The sequence below is a fragment of the Sus scrofa genome, chromosome 5 (assembly GCF_054392235.1).
Source record: "Sus scrofa isolate SSC_HxYL_T2T_F1_AM1 chromosome 5, Sscrofa_HxYL_maternal_Yorkshire_Landrace_v2.0, whole genome shotgun sequence".
Lineage (NCBI taxonomy): Eukaryota > Metazoa > Chordata > Mammalia > Artiodactyla > Suidae > Sus > Sus scrofa.
This window is the reverse complement of record NC_139387.1, coordinates 3,478,132-3,500,312: the sequence shown is the minus strand read 5'-3', so window position 1 is coordinate 3,500,312 and position 22,181 is coordinate 3,478,132. Positions and strand designations below refer to the sequence as shown.

General features: G+C 60.3%; 1 protein-coding gene and 1 long non-coding RNA gene across 6 annotated transcripts in view; one reads left to right on the top strand and one right to left on the bottom strand.

Annotated features, from left to right (window-relative positions):
• WNT7B (Wnt family member 7B) overlaps nt 1-7,610 on the bottom strand; it is a 50,055-nt gene extending 42,445 nt beyond the window's left edge. Inside the window, exons 1-2 of one of the 4 annotated variants that reach the window (XM_085025378.1) lie at nt 7,475-7,610; nt 7,039-7,238 (exon numbers count right to left, since the gene is read on the bottom strand). In XM_085025378.1, the coding sequence (XP_084881504.1) occupies nt 7,039-7,109 (71 nt within the window). In that variant the 5' untranslated portion in view covers nt 7,110-7,238; nt 7,475-7,610. Of the gene's footprint in view, nt 1-2,278; nt 2,675-7,038 lie in introns of those variants that run through there. The other 3 variants (XM_085025377.1, XM_021091384.2, XM_021091385.2) reach the window with 3 other exon arrangements.
• LOC110260613 (uncharacterized) lies at nt 5,823-21,855 on the top strand. 2 transcript variants are annotated; one of them, XR_002343852.2, is made up of 3 exons: nt 5,823-6,258; nt 18,563-18,991; nt 21,162-21,855. It is a non-coding gene; the product is annotated as an uncharacterized LOC110260613 (long non-coding RNA). The 2 variants fall into 2 exon arrangements; XR_014845591.1 differs by having other exon boundaries at nt 6,071-6,258; nt 18,563-20,138.
• Nucleotides 21,856-22,181: the final 326 nt, after the last annotated feature.

Here is a 22,181-nt window from a genome sequence, read left to right as displayed (position 1 = left end):
GCCTCACCTGCATTTGGGCCTCAGTTCAGAGATGCCCGCAGTGTCTTCTCCCCACACTCACATTCATCTACAGCCTGGGCTCCAGCTACCCATGGCATCTCACATGCCCTGCGCCCACCAGAGGCAGGGAAACCCAGAGCTGCCTGCGCCTCCCTCCCTCGCTCTCGGAACATCTGCTTTCTTTTCTGCTCGGGGAAAGCCTGGCAACAACACTTTCTCCCCCTGCCCCCCACCCAGGGGCTGAAGGCCAGGCTGGGCTGTCCCTGGGGCAGGGGGCGCTGAAGGCAGGGCAGGGGCAGAGCCCTTGCCGCCCGCCTCACCGTCCACTCCAGACCCCAGCCCTGGCCTAGGAACGTTGTGGAAAGCCATCGCCTTGGGAGAATTTCTGCCAACAAAGCTGGCAGTGCACACTCGGGGAGTGAGCCTATGTGGGCACAGATGGTAGTCACCGGCAGGCCTGGAGTTGGGGTGCCAGCCCCAAGGGAAAGCTTAGGGCCTGTGGAGGTTATGCCGGCTACCACCTGCCCCAGAGGGGCTTCAGCTGCCGCCCTGGCAGCCCACTCCGAGGCCCACCTCCTCCTTTCAGGTTCTTGCTCCAAACCACCCTGGGGAGGGGGGGGGAACTCCTGATTTCCCACCCGGGACACCTCCCCATTAGCGCCAAACCTCAGCCAGCTGGCTCCAAGAGTGATTTCTTGAGCAGAGAAGCTGCCAGTTCTCTAGCAAGGCTTCAGCTTGAGATGCTCAGGATTGGGGGCGAGGGTGGGGGTGGGTCACCTCCTCCACCTCCGACCTCTGAGCACCCGAGGCTGGAGATGTCAAGACCTCCTGGGCGGCTCCATTTCCCAGGAGGAACGCCAGGAGCAGGACTCTCTGGTCCGGCACTTTCCTAGCCTGAGTCCCCAACGATCAGGCGTTCCCCACCCGGCTCCGCGCCCTGCCCGGGGCGGCCTGCACTCCCCCCCTCCCACCCCAGGCGATGCCTCCGCAGCAGCCGGGGCTGCCCGCCGGGCCTGGAGCGCTCTCTGCGCCCGGACCTTGTAATTATGTCCCACAGCCCGGGAAACCGCGGGCCTCGCAGCATCTGGCTGCGGTTGCGAACTTTTGTTTCAAGATGCGCGACTATTTATAGAAGGAAAACTGGTAGGATAGTAATTTCCTAGGAGCTGGAGAAGAAATTGGCTGCGTCTCTGTTAAAAGGGGGTGGGGGCGCGGCGATTTATTAGGACTGCGGCCGCGCTGGGGGGAGGGGGTGGCGCAGGGAGCGCGAAGGCGGCGGCTGCCCCCTCTGGCCGCGTTAGGCGACCCCGGACGTGGCCCGCGTGTAAAGGAGGGGGAGGGGGAGGGGAGGAGAGAAGGGGAGGGAGAACTGGCTCTGAGGTTTAATCAGTAGCATCCAGCTTAAATTCCCCCAAACGGCGGTTCCATAAATCAAACTTCTTTTTAAATCGGAGGCCAGAGCATATGCGTCCCATTAGGAATCCGGCGAAGCCACCGCTGCGCCGACGCGCCCCTCGGCTCCCTGGGCAGAGTCGGGCCCTGCCCGGAGCTTCCCGGAGCCCGCCGGGCCCTGCCGGGCCGGACGCACCCGCGCGCCCACTCTCCTCGCGCTGCCTTGGAGCAGACACCTGGGCGCGCCTCCGCCGGCCTCAGGCGCGCAGTGCGCGCACCACCCCCCCATCGCCCGCCCCAGGGGAGCAATCGGCTGCGGCTGGGGTCAGGCCGCTCGGCGGGGCAGGAAGGCGCGCAAAGCGACAGCGATCTCGGAGGACGGCTTGGGTGCTGTCTGGTGGGACGCAGCGTGCACGTGTGTGTGCCAGTGTGTACGCGGGGCAGCAGTTGTGTGCGTGAGGCTCTCTCGAGTGTGGCATGGCCGGGCGGGCTGCGTGTATTTATATGGGGCGGGGGATTTTGTTGGTCCAGGCGCGGCTGGGATGCGCAGGGAATCTCCGCGCTGTCCGCGCGCCCTCCGGCCCTCGTGCTCGGTGCGCGCAGCCAGGTCTCCCCGAGCCATCAGGCCTCTAGCCGGCCACCCCTTTTCTGACTTCAAAGCAGAACTCACTGCCTCAGCTCCCCCCACCCCGCCCCCGATTCCTCAACCTCGGCCGCTCAGGCCGGCAAGGAGACCCAAAGTACCCCCGCTCCCTCGCGCGCCGGGCACCAGGCGCCCCGCCCAGGGACCTCGCTGCCCGGTTCCCTGCTCGCCCAGTTCCAGCGCTGTAGGCCGGGGAGGGGGGCCCCCCGCCCGCCCACCGCGCGCGCGGCCCGCGGCACTCACAGGTAGCTGCCGCTGGACAGGATGAGAAAGATCTGCGGGCAATAGATGGAGAGGAGCGCGCTGCGCGGCGACAGCAGGAGCATGGTGGGCCCGCGCTCCTGGCGGGGCTGGGCAGGCCCCGCGAGCAGAGCGCGTGGGCCAGCTGAGGCTGGGGTCTCCGCGGCCCTCCCCCAGGTAGGGCAGCGGCACAGGGCGCTAGGGACCACAGGGCGCTAGGGACCGGGGCGCGCGGGCCCCGGCGCGGTGGTCGCCTGTGCCCCGCCGCCAGGGCCGCGCATCTCGCTGGGGCTGGGGTTGGGGCTGGAGTGCCAGGCGAGGGAGCGGGCAGTGGGCAGCGGGTCCGTCTCCGCCGCAGTCTGGCCCTCCGTCCGTCGATCGGTCGGAACCAGCTCTGTCGCTCGCTCTGGCTCACGTCTTCCAGTCTCCCGAGGCGCGCAGCTGCCATTGGACGGGCCACCCCTACATCCGCCTCCTCCGCGGGCGGGTTTTTTAAAGGGGAGGCTGACCGAAGCGTGCGGCGGGAGCCGCCTCCAGGGCTTGCCCAAACTGCCTTGGCTCCGACAACCCCCCCCACCCCCACCCCGCCAGCAACATCAGCGAGGCATACGGCTCCAGCCTGCTCCGGAGGGTGCACCTCGGGGGGCGGGGGTGGGGGGGAGGCACCGCGGGATAACCGTGCGGGGGCGTGCGCTTCTCTTGGGGGTTGTGCTGGGCAATGTGTGTTCCTGTGTGCAAGCACGTGCCTGCATATGCCTGTGTGTGCCTGCGGGAGCGTAGGCGCTCTGTGAGGGCGCAGGGTGTGCGCCCGAATGCCCCCTGTGCGCTGCGCCTGTGCCTTCGCGCCCTTGGGTTTGGTGAGACTGGCCGCTGCCGCTGCCAACCAGGCCCAGCATGGTTGGGCTCACCTGTGCGCAAGCGCACTGGCCTCTGCAGGGTCCTGCCTCAAGTCTCTTTAGAGACGCGAACCGTGGGAACGCGCCCCCAACAAGTGCACAGCAGCCCCCAACTCTGGCCTGCCCTACCTCACTTCTTTCGTTCTCCTTTGAGGAGTTGGTTGGCATAGGTGTGGGGAGATCGAAAGAACACACTTTTCTTTCTTTCTTTTCTTTTTTCTTTTTTTTAGGGGGGGGGTGTCTTTTTAGCGCCGCAGTCGCAGCATATGGAGGTTCCCGGGCTAGGGGCCGAATCGGAGCTGTAGCTGCCAGTCTACACCACAGCCACAGCAACTCGGGATCAAAGCCGTGTCTGCGACCTACACCACAGCTTATGGTAACGCTGGATCCTTAACCCACTGAGCGAGGCCAGGGATTGAACCCACGTCCTCATGGATGGTAGTCAGATTCATTTCCATTGAGCCGCAACAGGAACTCCCGAAGAACACACCTTTCTGAACATCCTCCTTCCAGGGATTTTTTTTTTTTTTTTAAGCCCAAGTCACATTTTTGAGTCCCACCTCCTATTGTCTGCCCAGCCTGGCTACATAAGAATATGAATGTCCGTCTAGACAGCAGTGCAGACCCCTTAAGCAGGAGCTAAGACACGAAGAGAGAAGATGACCACGAACAAGTCTGTGCAGTGGTCTCCAAGGAAGTGGATTCCCTGGCTTCTCCGCCTGGCCTGGAGATTCTTCCAGAGCTTCCTGGGGGAGGTGGCCGCCTCCCCCACCTTCATCCCCCTGGGGCAGGGCCTCTCAGGTCCCTGTGGGCTCTTCTACCTCTCCTGACCCCAAGAGTGGGAGGCAGGTGTGGAGCAAGGCTGGTCCTGGAACTTCATGACCTCCGTTCTGGGGGGTGCCAGACTTCAGATGCCTCCTACTGGCCCTGGCTCGGCGTCCTCCAGGGCCGCCGCTTGGAGGTGGCTCAGCTCCAAAGTGAGGAGCCGAAACTCCTCAAAGCCATGTGTTTCCAAATCACCCTGAAACCAAGGCGCATCTGCTTTTGAAGCCCTGATCTGCCAAAGAGTCTCAGGGGCTGAGGGCTCCATGCCTGCCGGCCCAGGGGCTCCCCTGGGGGCTGCACATCTGCACCAGCACCCAGGCTGGGGGCATGGGGCTGTGGGGAGGGGAGCAGCCCCTGAACACCCATAAGCATGGACGGCTGGGCTGGGGTGGGGGGTAGAGCTATAATCACAGAAAAGTCCCCCAACACCTACAATCTCAGATACTTTCTTAAAACTTTTTTGACCCTAAAATCCCAACCCCTGGGAATCCAGGTGGCCCAGAATCCGCTCTCTGGAGGAGTCCCTGGGTTCCTGCCATGGCGGGGACCTCACTAACAATATGAAAGGGTTGATTTCATGGGGATACCGTCCACCCCACCCGCGGAGCACAGGCCCCCAGGACTAAACTCAGCATCCAGTGAAAGAGGTGCTACTGTTACTCCGTGTTCCCAGTGAACAAAGGTGGGCTGGGAGAATAGAGAGCTCACCTGAGGCCACCCAGCAAGGAGTGACAGGGAGGATGGATCCCCAAACCTTGTCCTTGAGGCACTAGGCTTCCGGGTCATTTAACCCCTTAGATCACATCCAGGCCGAGCACACTCCCACCCTGTGTAGCCAAGATGGGCTGCAAAGAAAGCAGGCCCACTCCCCCCACCCCATGCAGGCACCTCAGTGTGAGGTGGCAGGGGCTGAGCCCCCTCCCTGCCCTGCCTTCCCCTCTGCAGACCCCAGGGTGGCTCTCTGGCTTTCCTGGCTGTGGTTTCACAGGGATGCTTAGGAGTGAGAGGGTGTGTGTTTTAGGGGCCGCCAAGGGGAGGCCTTTCCTTCCCCAGGGCTCCTTGGCAGGGACAGAGGAAAGAACCAGGGCCACCACCTGGCGGGTCTCACGCGGTCCAGGCGCCTGGGCACACAGGCTGGGTCTTGCCTCATTAGATTCTCTCTACATAGACACTAGCCACCACCCTCCCCAGGGCGGTCAGAGCTGCAGTCCCATGTACAGGCGGGAACCGGGCTCAAGGAGGAGCGGGGAGGGGGCGCCGGCCCGTGGTCTCGGCGACCTGGAGCCCTGGGAGTCCAGCCTAGGCATCGCCTTCGGCTTCTCCTACTGGCGGGGACTGGGGAGATGGGGCTGGATCCATAGAGCTCTCCCCACGGCTGGAAGCGCAAGCGGGTGCTCTCCGATGACTCCTGCTGAGGAGCTGGTGTTCGGGAGAGCAGCCGGTGGTGGAAGTCCCAGCTCTGCCACTTACTCTTGTGGACAGTCACTTGGCCTCCCCTGCCCCATCCCTTCCCAGTCCTTAAAACAAGAAAATTGAAAGCACTTACCTCCAGGGTTGCCTGGAGGCAACAAGGCCTCAGTTCGAGAAGCAGGTGGCGGAGCGTAAGCCTCTTTGGGGGCTGCCCATTACTTTAGGGGGCACAGGGGGCGAAACTGTAACCTCAGGGGCTGCTGAAGAGTCTGGAAACCCATGCCTCCCTCCCCAATCCCCCCCCAGCGCCCCACCTCCCCAGCAGACTCAGCACAGGGCACCCTCACCTCCCATAAACAAACACCCAGGGACACAGCCTACACACAGACCCACAACAAACAGAGCCACCAGCCGCCGCAGACACGCCCGCCCAGGCCTGCAGAGCTGAGGCTAGGACAGGGAGCTTCCAGCCCTGCCTTTGCCTGGCCTTGGTCTCTGCGGGCCTGGGCCTCAGTTTCTCCTTCTGTAAAATGGTGGAGAGGGCCATGGAGGGAGGGGCGGTGGATGAAATTATTCTCAGGTCGGCTTCTGCCTCTCCGCCCGCCCGGGAGGCGAGGCCGTGACTCCGGCCCTCCCTCGGGGCTGTTCCCCAGCTCTCCCCGCCGCCGGGACCCGGCCTGCCTTCCCGTGGTTGGCAGCGCACAGTAGGCGCGCAGGGCGCGTGGTCGGGGCGCGGAGCCGTGGGCGCCCAGGGCGAGGGGCCCCGCACCCCCTCATGGTCACATCGCCCCCCACCCCCACTTCGAGCGAGGCCGAGACAGATTCTGTCTAAAGGAGATCGCAGCTCAACAGGTAAGGACTCGGCTGGGTTCAGGAATGTGGAAATACGACTCGGAGCAGCTACTGCAGCGAGCAGCGAGCGCGGCCCGCCGGGCGCCCGCCCGCCCGCCCTCCGGGCCGCGCGAGGGGGAGCGCGGCGAGAGGGGGCCGGGCAGAGGGCCCCCGGCGGGCGGGGGCGCCGGGCCGGGACCGAGCCCGAGGCGGCCCGGCCGCCCGCGCGGCCCATCCCGAGCCAGCCGGACGAGTTGTCAAGGTAATTTCAACACGTCCGGGTGATGGATAGAGACGAAGGGCCGTGGCGAGTGCCCAGGCCTGCGCGCTCGCTGCCGGGGTGCGCGTCCCCCGCCCGCCCGCCCGGGGCCCTCGGCCGCCCGAAGCCCCCCGCCCCCCGCCCCGGCGCGCCCTCCAGGCGGCGAGCGCTCGGCCTGGGCTCGGCGCCCGGCGCGGCCCGGGGGAGGGAAGGCGCGTCCCACCCCCGGGGCCTGGAGCCCAAACAGGTGAAAGTACGCGCCGGGCACGCTCGCCGCTACCCGCGAGCCGGGCCGCCCGCGCGTCCTGCTCTCCCTCCTCCAGCCCTGGGCCGGGCGCCCCTCGGGAGTGCCCAGGGCTCGAAGGGCTTGGCTGCATCTCTGCCGGCCCGGGACGAGGGTCCAACACTCAGGCCAGCCTCGGATCCCCGAGAGCCGCTATGCCCCACGCCTGTACCCATGGGCCCCTGGGGGACCCTACGGAGGCGGCTCCTGCAGGCTGCTCAGATCCCGGGCAGCGGCCCCTGCCCACTGGGCTACTCACCCAAGCTTCACGTAGAGAACGCCAAAGCAGAGAAACACGTAGAAAATCCACTTGCGAAAGTTTCTGTGCATGATCCAGGGAGGGGGGCTGCGCCATAGACAGCGGCGGCCGGAGGGGACGCGCGGGCCGGGCGAGGATCGCGCGGGAGCGGGGGGCGGGGGGCGGCGGCTTCGGTGGACAGCTCTCAGCCGGCGCTGCGGCTCCGGCGGCCGGCGACGCGCGGGCACTCGGCGCGCGCTGCCACCATGGTGAGCCCGGGCCGCCGCCGCGTGCGCCTCGGGGAGTGACCTGGGCCGGGGGCCGTCACCTCGGAGCCGGGCGGAGTGACCACAGGGCCCCACGGGCGCCGGCTGGGGCCGAGGCGCGAGCGCAGCGGGCGGGCGGGCTCTGCCGCCACTGGGGGCAGCCGCCTGGGGCCGTGCGCGCCTCGCTGAGCGCTGCGGCGGCCAATGTGTCCGCACTTGTCGGCCTCCCCAGGTGACTCGCGCCCCGGCAAGCGAGCTGCGAGCGAGCCCCAGGTAGGAGGATCCGCCTCCCGCCCGCCCTCCTCGCTCGCCGTGCGCTCTCTCTCCCTTGCTCCCGGGCTCTCCCTCCCTTTTCTCCTCCCTTCCCGTGACACACAAACGCATCTATCCCCCGGAACCCCCTCCCCAGGCCGGCTCCCTTCCGATTGCCCTCCCGGGACTCGGGGGGGGGGGAGGGGGTTGGGTGCTTAGAGGCGGGGGGGCGGGGGGAGGGGGAGGGTGCGGCCGGGAAAAGACACCTGCGGAGGGCCCCGCCGCTCCTCTGCACCCGTGGGGGTGGGGACCGGGGGGAAGGGCCGACTCAGGTTGTGGTAGCCATTTGGCTTCAGTGTTTAGTGGGGGGGGGGGAAGAGACCACCCACCCCCATCGCGTTCTGGGCGCGCTTCTCCTTCCCCCAGCAATTCTTTACATGAGGTCCCCCAGGGCCACACCCTTAGCCCAGGCATCGCTGCCAGCCCCACAGACTTGGATCAGAGCCCTCCTCCAGCGCCCAGAGTCCCCCCACACCTGTCGATCCTGCTGTTAGTGGCGCTTAATCAGAGTAGGAACAAGGAAGGAACAGAGAGATAGGCCTGGCCAGATGCAGGAGGATGGCTCAGATGACCTGCTATGGCAGCCACTTGGCTGAGCACCATGGCGGAGGAGGAGGAGGAGGATGTAGAGGGGTCCCCTGGCTCTGTGGAGGCTCCTACCCCAAGGACCCCTGCTGGCTTTCCCGGCCACCCTTGTTCCCCTCCGTCTGCTGTGTCTCCTCTGCAGCGCTGGGCTCCGTATTCATGTTCAGCGCCCAGAGCTTGGGGCCGGAACCACCACCCAGCCTCGCACACTGGAGGGGCCTGATTTGGCTCCGTGCCCCGGGAGTGGGTACCAAGTAGCAGACCCTGCCGCTGGGCAGAACCCCTGTCTGTTCTGAGAGGGCAGAATGGTGAGCCTCTGCCTCATCGCCGTCCTGGCCAGGCTCCTGCCCTGCTCCGCGGGTTTACAGACCTGGACGCCTTCCAAGGTGCCACTCCTGGGCAAGTGAATGGAACTGGGAAGCGCTTGGTCACCGAGGACCAGCCAAGACTCGAGACTTGCTGGGGTGAGAGTATGAGCACCAGAGGTGGGGGCGGGGGGGGGGGGTAGGAGGAGTGCTTCCAGCCACCCTTGGCCCCACCTAGTCCAGGCCCAGCCCAGCCGGGACTTTAACTCAGAGCCCACCTTCCGCCCCCCCAACAGTCCCTCTCGACCCCCTGCTCCTGATCCCCCCTTAATCCTTCCAAATCCCCTGAACCTTTGCCACGACCCTGGCGCGGGCCATTCCTCGGCCCCTCGATCAGAGGCGGGGCCGGTGCAGCTGTGCGGAGCGGGGCGGATAAGGAGCATTTACAGATGAAAGCGAGTGGGAGACAATCGCAGGCAGGGAGGTTGAGGCACAGAAAGAAGTGAAATGACAATAGAGGCTTCACCCTCGAGGGTCCCCTGTGTCCCAGCGCCCCAGATGTCACCCCGTTCCACGGAACAGGAAGCTGAGTCCTGGAAATGGGAGGGTCGGGGGCCGAGCCCTCGCAGCCGGTGGCTGGAGCGGGACCGACTGGGAGGTGGGAGTCGCGGGAGGAGCTGGGGCGCGCGAGACGATGCTGCCACCCGGCGGTGACACGGCAGATGCTCCGACGCGAGGCGGCGGGCGCGCCAAGACCGGGGTGGGAGAGGGGTGTTGCGGGCCGCTTGAGCCACGCCAGGTCCCGGGACTGCGAGGCGGGCAGTGTGCCCCATCCTGGCACAGATTCTGGGAGCCGCCTCGCCTGGTACCGCCACCAGCCTCGGTCTCCGCCTCCGATAATGGGGCGAATCCTCGGGACTGTGGAGTGTGGCGGGACTTAAATAATAGCCCCTGCAGTGGCTGCCTCCTCCCCGCCCGGGGCCTCGGTGACGCCCCCTGGACCTCATGCCTCGTGGACACTCCACCCCCCTACCCCTAACCCGATCCCAGAGCCGAGATCGAGTAGGCTCCTGGACCAGCGGGGTGCGGTGGGGCCAGGAGAGGAGAGGTCTGCGGCCAGCCGGCGGGACGCCAAGCTTAGTTCACTCACTCCGCCTGCTGCTCTGTGCCTCAGTTTCCCAGGGAGGACGCGATGCACGTCCTTGGGTCTCCCGACACCGCGTGTGGAGGGACACAACGGCGCAGCGTCGTGCTGCCCCCTGCCGGCCGCCTGGGGAGGCGGCTCCGGGGAGAAAGGCCCCCGGAGCAGGTACTGAGGGGCGAGGTTTGAAGACTGGCTGCCTGACCTGCAGCAGCCTGCTCCCCGACCTCTGGCTTCTTGGCATCTCCAAGGGGGTTGTGGGTGGCTTTAAGGTTGGGGAAGATCTGGAGTAGAAGAGCTCTAAGAATCCTCTGTGTGTGCGTGTGTGTGTGTGTGTGTGTGTGTGTGTGTCTATGTGTGTGTACACAGCAGGCCAGAGGTCCCTCCCCAGCCTGGGTCCCAGAGCTGATTCCAGGGCTCTGAGATCTGCTGACAGTCACCCCACCCCCACACCATCCCTCCTCCCGAAAGGACTGCAGGTCCAGTCGTCCTGATAGGGCCAGGGTCGACCCCAAGAGTCCCCCATCTGTTTGGGGTGGGGGAACGACTGGATAGGAAGAAGCAGAGGGGGTGCTTCTGCTGGGAATGGGGTTCTGGTACTCAATGAACATGACCTGCCAATGCCCAGGGGCAGAAGTCTGGGTCCCCTAGGGACCCCAGATGGGTCTTGGGCCACCTTGGGGCTCCGGGGGCTCAATGGCCCCAGCCACTTCTTCCCTGCACGACCTCAGAACTTGAAAGCTCTGCTACCTGGGTTTCCTCATTGCTACGTGGGGGAAACAACAACTCCTACACCCCGTGACTTCTGATACTTGAATGCATTAACCCACATGAAGGTGTTTGGATGGTGCCTGGTGCGTGGTGGCACTCGGTCAGTGCAGGCTCAGCCTGACACCTTCTGGCCCCTTCCTGCCCCTCCACCTCATCACACACATGGGAACCCTTGTCCTTTTCTCCCTTGTCTTTCCTTCTGTTACTTGAACCCATCAAGCCAGTTCTGCCCCAGGGCCTTTGCACATGCTGCCCTTTCTGACACAGTGCTCTCCCCCTGGTCCTGTGTGGCCTCGGCATAAGTGTCTCACATCAGAGAGACTCAGGTTCCTCCCCCCAAACAAACTCACGGCTGTTCTCTATGATAACACTGCTGTTCCCTTTGTGGCCCAGAGGCCAATGTCATCGTTTGTTTCCTGTGTACCACCAGCCTACAAACTCCATGGAGAGAATCGCCACATCCACTTTGGTTCCTGCTCTATTCCCAGGATACAACAGAGCGTGGCGCAGGGTAAGGGCTCAGGAGGCACGCATGGGCTGGTTTTCCAGGCGGCAGCGGCATCTGTGTCTGCAGGGCTGCAAGCTGGAGAGCAAGGACCTTGGACCCTTGAGTTGAAGCTCAACCACCCTCTCCAGCATCAACCACACCCCATTCTTGCTGCCTTTCTCCTGGCCTTGCAGTGAAGTGTCTCCTGAATCCCAGCAATTCCTACTGCGGGTCCACTTGTGAAATGGTGCTGCCGGATGAGGAAACTGACATGGGGAAAGAAGTGCTGGGCCAAAACCACACCGTTGGTGGAGTCCAGGCCCAGGGCTTAGCACGTCTCAGCATCTGGGGGGGAGGGTCCGTGCCTCGTGGAGTGGAGCACAAAGGGTCAACCCTGCTCATCCCCTGCTGGGAGCCCCAGTTCACTTGGGGGGGGGACACCAGCAGCCATGAGGAAGGTGCTGATGGCACTTGGAAAACCCCAGGGCAAGTGAGGTGCCTGAGGGGGGCCTGGAAAGAAGGGAAGTTTGGGTGGACCCCAAGGTGTCCTGCCCTAATCCCAGAGACAGGCTACGATGCGACATCATGTCCATGCTTCGGTTCCCTTGTGTGATGCGTTTACTATTTCTCCAGCTTCTGGCCAAAGGGGCAGTCAGAGGGATATGAAGCATGGGAAGGATTTGTCCTCCCATTGGGAGCTTTGAAGGGAAGCTCGTGGCGAGGAATCCAGGTGACATCTAAGAGCTGAGTGCTCTTAGAGAAAGGATGGAGGCGGATGCCCCCACTTACTGGAGGAAGCTGGATGGGGTGGAGATGAGGTGGAGAGGCATGGGGCCATGACTTTCGAGGCTGGGGCCAGGACGGAGTCGGGAGGACACTTGGGCTGATCCTTGGAGGGTTACATGGACGTGACGCACCACATGGAAGTTCATCCGGTGTCTGGAAATAACCACCATTCAGGAGAAGGCCACATCCTTGCCCACTTGGCAAGCAACGGTCTTGGCTTTGTCCAGGATACAGGAGGTCCCCAGGATGAGAGGTTTTCAGTGCTCACCAGATAGTCTCAGGCGAACTAGGTTGGTGGCCTAGATAGAAGAGCTCTCTTTCTCATTGCTATCAGCAGCGGCAAGGACCTGATCCATGAATTTTCTAGTGGAAGGATGTCGCCTATGACCCAGGATATTTTTTTTTCTTTTCATGGACACATCTGCAGCATATGGAAGTTCCCAGGCTAGGGATTGAATCAGAGCTACAGGTGCCGGCCTACACCACAGCCATAGCAACGCGGGATCCAAGCCATATCTGCGACCTACACCTCAGCTCATGGCAATGCTGCATCTTTAACCCACTGAGCAAGGCCAGGGATCCAACCTGCATCCTCAGGGACACTGTACCGGGTTCTCAACCCACTGAGTCACAATGGGACCTCCCAGACCCAGGACTTTTCACTTTTTATCCAGTTTTCCCTGTGCAAACACTTTCTCCTCCTTCTCTTCAAAGATCCATAATACTCAGAAGCCCCTTGAAACGGAGAGGGCAGAGATGGACAGTGAGTATGAAAGGGAAAGCTTCCATATCAGCACTTGGGTGGAAACAGTGGGGAAAAATAACCTCCACTGTAATACACACCACAATTTGCAGAAGGCAGTCAAAGCCTTACTCAGAGGCAAATGCATTGCATTGAGATTAAGAATTTTTATGGAGTTCTCTTGTAGGCAGTGGGTGAAGGATCTGGTGTTGTCACTACAGTGATTTAGGTCACTTCTGTGGCACACATCCGATCCCTGTCCCAGGAACTTCCACATGCCATAGGCGTGGCCAAAAGAAGAGAATTTTTATAAGTAATGTATTAGTTCAGGATTCAGCAAACTTTTACGGAAAAGTGCCAGATAGTAGTATTTTAGGCTTTGCCAGGCCACGTGCAGTCTCTACCATGTAGTCTTTTTTGATGATGACTTTTTTAATTTTTTTGACAACTCTTTAAACATGTAAAATCCATTTTTAGCTTGGGGGTTTGGCTCTTGGCCGTAACTTGCTGACCCTGGTATTAGTCAGGACTTTTTCCATTGCCAATGCCAGGAGCCAAGCTGTAAGCAATAAAAAAGAGAAACTGTTGAGTCACATAACTGAAGAGTCCATGGGCGGTGTAGCTTCAGGCATAGCTGGATCTAGGACTCAAATAAAATAACCAGTGATTTCTGTCTCTGCTTCTGTCAATTCTGTCTACCTAGAAGTTAGTCTCAGTCCCAGGCAGGCCCTCTCCATGCACTGACCACTCACTGCTCCAGGCTTCCTCCATGCAGCTTGACAACCAAAGAAAATGACTCTCTTCCCCAGGTTCCAACACGGTTCCAAGATTGACTGTCATTGCCTTTGACTGGTCTGCCTTGGGGTCACATGCCTCTCCTTTAACTGGTCACTGTGGCTGGAGAGGGAGCCCTGGCCTGGGACTTTGAAGCAGGTTGGGGTCATTCCATTTCTCAATGCATTCAGATGGCATGGACTGAGAAAGGCGCAGAAGGGGCACTGTGAGGAAAATGGAAGAAGGGGGTGAATGGTGGGCAGGAGAGTAACCAGTGTCCACACACACTTAAAGTTCTGTGTTTAGCAAACACTCGGATAGACAGCCACTCTTCATTAATCCATTTACTCCTCACGACAACCCTGGGGGGGGGGTGGTATTATCACCTCCGTATACAGTTGAGGGAACTGAGGCATAGAGGCTTAGGGTCTTACTCAGGGACCTGAGAGCGATCCAGTCTTGGAAACTGACTTTAGCCTGTTCCATCAGTAGGCCAAAAGAGAAAGGCCACGGGCTCATCTCCAAAGATGCCAAAAAGACAGTGAAAAAACAATTGAAGATTCCTTCCCGATTTGAAAAAAAAGACCCTGTATCGAATCACTTACGATGGAACATGATGGAGGATAATGTGAGAAAAATACATATGTGTATGTGACTGGGGCACTTGGCTGGGCAGTAAAAATTGGTAGAACACTGTGAACCAACTATAATGGAAAAAACTAAAATCATTAAAAAAAAATTTTTTTTAAGGAAAAAACCAAACCTATAACAAACAGAAACTTAGAAAACCTGGACCAGAGCCTGCCTCCTTAGCATGACAGGGAGTTCCTGGACTTCACCGTCGCCCTCTCCCCAAGGCCAGCTTTTCCGGTCCTTTGCATTCTGGTCCCTCGACATGTGCTCTTAGCACCATTCAGACTGGAGCCCAGGCGATAGTCTGCCGTCAATGATTTGGTCCTACCTCTGTGCCTTTTCCGTGCTGTTCCATGCTGTTCCCCATCCAGAATTCCCTTCCCTTTCCTTTCCACTACTAATGACAGCCCGACTCTGACCACTGATCTCTTGAGCCCTTAGGCTAGATCAGGCCACAAGGGCACCAAAAGCCAGCTCAAGACCTCAGACCTCGTCCTAGGCAAGGGCCAAAGCCTGTGCGCTTGGTTGCCTGAGTGAGCTGGGGTTTCTCAACAGTGGCACCATGGACTATCAGGGCTGGTCTGTTCTGGGGGTGGGGGTGTGCTGGGCACTGTAGGATGCTCGGCAGTGTCCCTGCCCTCCACTAGACGCTTGGAGCACCTCCCGCCATTGGGGCAACGCTAAGTGTTTCCAGCTGTTCTAATGAGAACCAGGGCTCTGAGCTGCAAGGGGTGGGCCTTTGGGTGTGGAGGATGCGGGTTCAGTCCATTCTTTGCTTGGACAACCCCAGGACGTGGGCTATAATCGTCCAGGCTCAAGCTGGGTCACAGACACGTTTGAGCTCCCACTTGGTGGAAGCAGAAGAGTCCAAATAAGCAATGTCCTTTATTTATTTATTTATTTATTTATTGAGTCTTTTGAGGGCTGCCTGGTGGCATATGGAGGTTCCCAGGCTAGGGGTCTAACTGGAGCTGTAGCTGCCAGCCTACACCACAGCCACAGCAACGCGGGATCCAAGCCATGTCTGCGACCTACACCGCAGCTCACGGCAACGCTGGATCCTTAACCCACTGAGTGAGGCCAGGGATCGAACCTGTGTCCTCATGGATCCTAAGTCAGATTTGGATCCGCTGAGCCAAGACAGGAACTCCGCAATGTCCTTTTAAACCAGTGATGCGGCATCTGCGTTCTCTCTGCCCACCTTCCACAGATGCTGGCCGGGCCCATGGCCACACTCAGCTACAAGCACTGGGGACCCTGACTGGGGCCTGGGTGCTGCTGGGGTCGGCTTCCACTTTATAGGACAGGTGGGTACACAGACCAGAGCAGGGGGGAAGGGAACAGTGGGTTTGGGGGGCAATTGGCAGTCCCTCTCAGGCCTTTAGTTATTATCATTTTTCATGCCTCTTAAGCCAAGTGCATTCTTTAGAAAACTGGGCTGAGTCACTCGCTTTCCCAGCCTCTCTGGGAGTGACCGGCCTGTCATTTGGGGGAGGGGAAGCTCCTTTCTGAACCAGGCACTCATCCTTAAGAACTTGGATTAACTGTCTGAACTGTAATTGCATCCACAGCCACAGTAGGCAGAAGTTCCTGTGCCAGGGATCAAACCTGCACCACAACAGCGACCCAAGCCACCACAGCAGCCGGATCCTTAATCTGCTGAGCCACCAGGGAGCTCCCATAACCCTTTAGACTCTGGTCCCAGCCATGGTCCTCTCCAAACCCACTGCCTGACATCCTCGCACTCTACCCATCCGGTTCCTATGGGCCCCTCTAGGCTGTTGGTCTAGGGGGTGCAGTCCTAGTCCCTTAGCTCAGTGCAGGTGACCTTGAACCCAGGGTCAGGTCCTGCAGGACCTGGCTAGTCATCCACTGGTCCTACGTACGCCACTCAAAACACACACAGTCCTTCAGGCCAATCACTGCTCTGGTTTCCAGGTCCTTTCTTCTTCAAAAGCTTTTTTCCCCCACTACAGCGGCCCCGATTAGGTGTGACAGCTGATTAGGGCAAAACTCAAAAAGTGCCGTGCTCCAACAAAATTAATGTGTATTTTTCTTTCCCATAAAAGAAGTCTAGAAGCAGGCAAACCAAGATCATGTATATTATCTAGGACTCAGTCCTACCAGCTCACTGCTCTGCCTTCCTGAGCATGCATTCCTTTACTTTAGACTCCAGAATGGCTGCTGGAGCCCTGCCATCACATCTGCTTTCCAGGCTGTGAGATGGGAAGAGGGCCAAAGAAGAGCAGGCCCCTCCCCCTTCTCAATTCCCATTGGCCAGAACTTGGTCACATGGTCAGACCTGGCTGCAAGGGAAGTGGGAAATGTAGTCTTTTGGCTGGGCTGCAGGAGGCCCAGGTAAATCTGGTGCTCGGTTACCAAGGCAGACGGGGAGGTGGATACTGGAGCACAGCATCACTGACTTCTCCCCACCCCGTGGTCTACTCAGATGGCCTCATCCTGGATCCACTGAGCCTGCGGGCCACTGATTGTCCCAATATTCCTCCCGCAGGGCTCACGTGGGACCCAGCTTACAGCTGGATCCAGAAAGCCTGTGCTGAAGGGAAAAGGAGCAAGTACCCCCGCACACACCCCCAGCCACCCCTGTTCCCGAGGAGGGTGTTGAGACAGACCCACTTCAGGCTGATCAGGCAGAGCCGCCGACACAGGGCCGGGAGGTGCAGGCGAGGCCTCGGGTCTAAGGCAAACACTTTCATGTCTCCTCGTCGTCACTCTGCCACAGCCTTTCACGTCATGCATTTTTCATGCCACTTAAGCCTAGTGTATTCTTTAGAAAACTGGGCTGAGTCACTTGCTTTCCCAGCCTCTCTGGGAGTGACTGGCCCGTCATTTGGGGAGGGGAAGCTCCTTTCTGAACCAGGGACTCATCCTTAAGAACCTGGATTAACTGTCTGAACTATAATTGCATCCACAGCAAGAATCCTATTTGCCAGGTTGGTCTCCTAAAAGCAATGGGGCATTTGTTCTTTGTCTCGGGCACCAAGAGCCACGGCCCCAGGGCCTGACCACTGACCGCAGGGACGCCTGGGAACCTGCATTCGTGCCCCGCATCCCTGTGACTCATGCACACAGACTTTGACTCATTGCTTTAAGGGTGGGAAGGCCGAGGCTCAGAGGGGAAGGGACAGCCAGGGCCACCCAGTGACCCAGCAAAGACTGGATCACCCAGCACCCAAGGCCTCTCAGCTCTCACTGCCCAGGGCCTCTTGGGCTGCCCCCACTCCTGTGTCTGCAGCTGGCAGAGCCAGCCTCCCACCCAGGGGCTTCGGGTCCCGGCCCGATCACCTGGACTTCCTTGCCCTCACCCGTCCCACTGCGCAGGGCCCGGCAGAGGCGGGTACACTGACCCAGATGCCACAGACGCCCCTCATCTGCCCGCAGACCACCAGAGGGCAGCACTCGGAGGATCAGGGCAGTCTCCCGAGCCAGCGCAGTAAACACCTTGGTATCTGGAAAGCCTCGGGCCTCTGTTTGCTCAGCTGTGAAATGGGAGGTGGTCACCAAGGCTGAAGCCCTGAGCAGCCCTGGTGCCCTGTGACCTGCTTATCACTGGTGGCATCCCTGTCATGGGGAGTGGGTGACTGAATGAATGAACCAATGAAAGAGGTGATGGACCTGCCTGGGGATTCTCAGCTCTGCTTCCCTCCTGGGCACCTGTCACATGACCCCACCACCACCCCCGCCTCCACTCCAGGTCTCAGGGAGGGAGACACTTACACAGTGTGCTTGTTCGGACCTGGGGGCACCTGGAGGCTCCCAGCTGAGAACTGGCTTGGACCCGGCTCCCCAGGGATCCCCCGGGACTCCCCAAGGCGTCACGCCCAAAGGGGCATCAGGAGACGGAGGTCACAGAGGGTTAAAGAGACACACGTCGGCTACACCTGAAACGGGGGCCGTGGGTGGGTGGCCGGAGGGGCCCTCATAGCTGGCGAGCAAGTAGAAAGTGCTGGAGATGCGGGCTGTGGGCACCAGGCTCTGTGATCTGAGCCTCGGCCTCACAATTCCCTGGTGGCCTAGTGGTTAAGGGTCCAGCATTGTCACTGCTGTGGCTCATGTTCAGTCCCTAGCCTGGGAACTTCCACATGCCGTGGGTACAGCCAAAAAAAAAAAGATTGGTATGAGCTTCAGCCTCCTTACCCATGAAATGCCACTGCCTCATTCGACCCCCCGAGCGGGGCCTAGCACACACTAAGTGCCCCAGGAAACGAGAGGCATCTGGCCTGTGAGTGGCACTCACTGCAAACACTAGGGCTCTTCCGGGGTGCTTGTGACACGGAAGCTGCTCTGCTCTGCGACCCCTCCCCTTTCAAGGATCTGTGCCCAGAAGAGGGAGCAGGTGGCACATGGGGATGGCAGACCCGCCCCCACCCTCTGCCCCCAGGCAGGCAGCTGGACCCCTGCAGAGGCGCAGCGGGGGATCCAAGCCAGGGTCCAAGACCGCGGGACCCCCACCCGCACCCTTGCTGAGACCGTGGGGGGACCTTGGCTCCTCGGTCCCACTGCATGTCCCTTCGCACCACTTCCCTGGCTCTTGAGCCACCCCTCAGCCCCCTGCCCTCCTGGCCTGGTGGGCAGTGGACATAAACAGGCCGCCAGGGGGGGCTGGGCTTGGGGGCCACGCTCAGTCTCCCCCCTCCCCTCTGCACATCGCACCTGTGCTACGCAGACCCCTCTGCCTGGAAGACTGGTTCCTTGACTGAATGCCTGGCTCCTTCTTCACAGCTGCCCTCCTCCAGAAAGCCTTCCCTGAACGCCCGCATCTGATGCCAGCCTCCTGGAGCTCCCACGACCCTCGGCTTCTGTCTGTTTCTGGAGCATCTGCCCTGGAGCTCAGGGCCACCCGATTTCTTCCTCGGGGGCTGGGACTCTCACAACATCCCCCCCAGGAACTGCAGACAACCCGGGAAAGATTGTAGGGGGCGGGAGTCAGCCTGGGCCAATGAACGTGCCTCAAACTCACACATCTGTGTCCTGGCTGGTGGAAGAGTCTGAACACCGTCTTCTCTCGGGCTGGGCCCGGAGGAACTGAAGCCTGACCCAGGAGAGGAAAGGGCCCACAGCTCACGGTGGCGGCTGGGTGGACTCGAAACTGACTCACACCGGGTCTTCGGTCCTGCCCATGAGGATCAATGGGGCCCTGCGGGCCGCTGGGTGAGTAAAGCGAGTATATTCCCGGGATGGTTTGACACACAGGGTCCACCTGGCACACACGTTTCTCTGGCCCACCAAAGGAACTCTTCTGGTCGAATATTTTTTCTTTCTTTTATTTATGTATTTAAAATTTCTTTGACATTTTAATTCTTTTTTTAAAAATAGCTTTAGTAACTTAGAAGTCACGTACCATACAATTCACTCTCTTTTTTTTCTTCTGGCCTGTGGCATGCAGAATGTTCCTAGGCAAACCCACGCCACAGCAGCGACACCACCAGATCCTTAACCACTAGGCCACCAGGGAACTCCTGGTCGAATATTTTCTTTTCTTTTTTTTTCTTTTGAGGGCCGCACCTGCCGCATAAGGAAGTTCCCAGGCTAGGGGTAAAATCAGAGCTGCAGCTGCCAGCCTACACCACAGCCACAGCAACACGGGATCCTTAACCCACTGAGAAGGGCCAGGGATCGAACCCGCATCCTCAGGGATCCTAGTCAGGTTTGTTAACTGCTGAGTCACAACGGGAACTCCTGGTCAAAATTTAAGAGCCCAGAGAAATGGCGCAGACTTGATGAGGCCTTGGCACTCCCACTATGCCCCTGGAACCCGGGGCCGAGGTCGGGCACGCGTGGAGAAGACCAGAGTCAGGGCGCGAGCAAAGGAGCCTGCTGTTCTGTCCCAGCAGAGAGGCTGTGGGCCAGTCTGCAGCCTCTCTGGACACGTGTCCTCACTCATCTGGGACAGAGGCAAGAGAAGAAGGGGGACCCCTGACTGTGTTTGATGGGCTGGCCCTGCTGCCCAGGCCCTGGGCCCAGAAGGAAACTGGGTGTTCTGTGCTCCAGGACACGTGCCCCAGAAACTGACAAGAGCCTGGGGCTGTGGGAGCTTCGGGGAGGCCTGCACCTGACAGGGGTGTTCAGGGAAGGCTTCCTGGAGGAGGGCAGCCATTGCTGAGCCCTGAAGGACAAGACCACAGACTGTCCAAGAAACTATCTCAGACACCAGCCTGAGTGAAGGCTCGGAGGTAAGGCAGGCACCTGCCTGCTCAGCAGAATGCAGAGGCCAAAGACCGGACCTCCTCTACGGCACTGGGCAAGTGGCTTCCATTCAAAACTTCACTGGCATGGGAGTGCCTGTCATGGCTCAGAGGTAATGAACCTACTACCATCCATGAGGACACGGGTTCAATCCCTGGCCTCGCTCAGTGGGTTAAGGATCCGGCATCGCTGTGAGCTGTGGTGTAGGTCGCAGGCACAGCCCAGATCCCACATTGCTGTGGCTGTGGTGTAGACCAGCAGCTACAGCGCTGACTCGACCCCTGGCCTGGGAACTTCCATATGCCTCGGGTGTGGCCCTAAAAAAAAAAATGGGGTGTTTGATCTGCAAAATGGGGTGACAATGTGACAATGCCTGCCCGCCCCCAAGGGAGCCTGCATGTACCCCACCCTCACCGAACCTACTTGCCCTCAGCCCCTAACCCCAGCTCCCACCACCCCCTCCAGCCACACAGACCACCCTAGGAGACCCCTCATGCTCTATTTTAGGCATTGCCTAGGTCTCCCGCCCTCAAACCTTCACCAGAAGTCTCCTGAAACCCCTCTTCACCCCAGTGCAGGGACCAGCACCTCCTCCAGGGCGCCCTCCAGGTTGTCCCAGAAAGCCTTAGATGCTCCCCTCTCCCACCGGTCCCCGCAGCCCCTTTGCCCTCCCATTTCACCTAGATGGCACCGCGCCGTCTGTCTCTGGCCCTCCAGGAGAAGCCTCTGGGCAGATCCTGGATGAGGACTTGTCTGCACTTGTTGAGTCCGGAGGGGTGCCTTGGCCATGACCACGTGGCCGGGACTCCTGTGGGCTGCCCAGCGATGGCCACTGAGCAGGCTGCCCTGGCCAGTAGGCGGGTGGGGGTGACGGTGCTGTGATGGTCATGGAGCCAATGGCGGGGTCCTTCAGGGAATAAAAGGAAGGGACATCTCTTCTCCGCACACAGGGTCCAGTTTTGAACTTGGATTTGTCCACTCACGTTACTGTCCCCACACGAGCTCCACCCACTTCAGCCTCATGCTCCCAGGCGGTAGTGGGGGAGGTTGAGGCGGGTGTTGGGGGCTGTTAGGTGACCCAGTTATTCTGGAAGCGTTCTGCACCCGATTCTGATGGGGGCGCTTCTTTCCCCAGCAAGCGGTTGGATGTCCGACAGTTCAAGTCACTGCTGGCACGGTCTACCCAAAGATGGCATTGGAGCCCACAAGTGAGGGGTCTCCACCCTACGAGACCACCTCACCAGTTGCAAGTCCAGGTTGTCACCAGCGCTTGATGTGCTGGCTCTAGGTCCGAGGTTCCAGCCACACCCTCCTCCTTGGGCGGGATGAATTTGCTAGAGCAGCTCACAGAAAACCCTTCATCTGCTCGATCACAGGTTGAAATAAAAGAACACAACTCAAGAACATCGGACGGGAGAGGGGCCCGGGCGCGGTGTGGGGGAGGGCCGGGGGGCCGCGTCAGCCCAGTTCTCGGACCCCATCCTTTCTGGGTTCCTGTGGAGGCGCTAAGACTTCGGCATGATTGCTTAACGGCAGCGATTAAATTATTGGCCACCGACAGCGGATTCAACCTCCAGCCTCCCTTCCCTGCAGGTGGGATGGGGTGGGGGCGGGACTCGTACTTCTCTTTGCTCATTTGATTGGTTCATCTGGTGACCAGCCCCCATTCTTAGGTGCGCTCCCCAAAGTCCCCTCATTAACATCACAAAAGACCCTCTTTGAAAATTCCAAAAGGTTTTGGAGCGCTTTGCCACAGGTGAGGGTGAGACAAAGACCAAACATACGTTTCTTTTTTTTAAATTTGTTTATTAAAGTCTCGTTGATTTACAGCGTTCTGTCTAACAGATATTTCTCATCGTACATCTCAAATCACCCCTCCCAGCTCCACCTGAGCTTCACCTGGGGCCCCTTGGCTCTGTGCTGGAGGGAAGGGGTCTCCCCTCTGGGGCGGGTGGAGAGGTGGGAGGCCCTGAGCCCTGAAGGCGACCCCAGCCCGCCTGCCCCCAGGGCGCCCTGGCCGAGGACGGCCTGGCCTGGGGACAGAAGTGAGCAGGAGGAAATGGGTTCCTGGGGTCGGAGGCCTGGGGACATCTCCCTCCCTGGCCTCGGGGTCCCATCGGTGCTGTGGGGACGGTAACAACATCCGGGAGAAGTC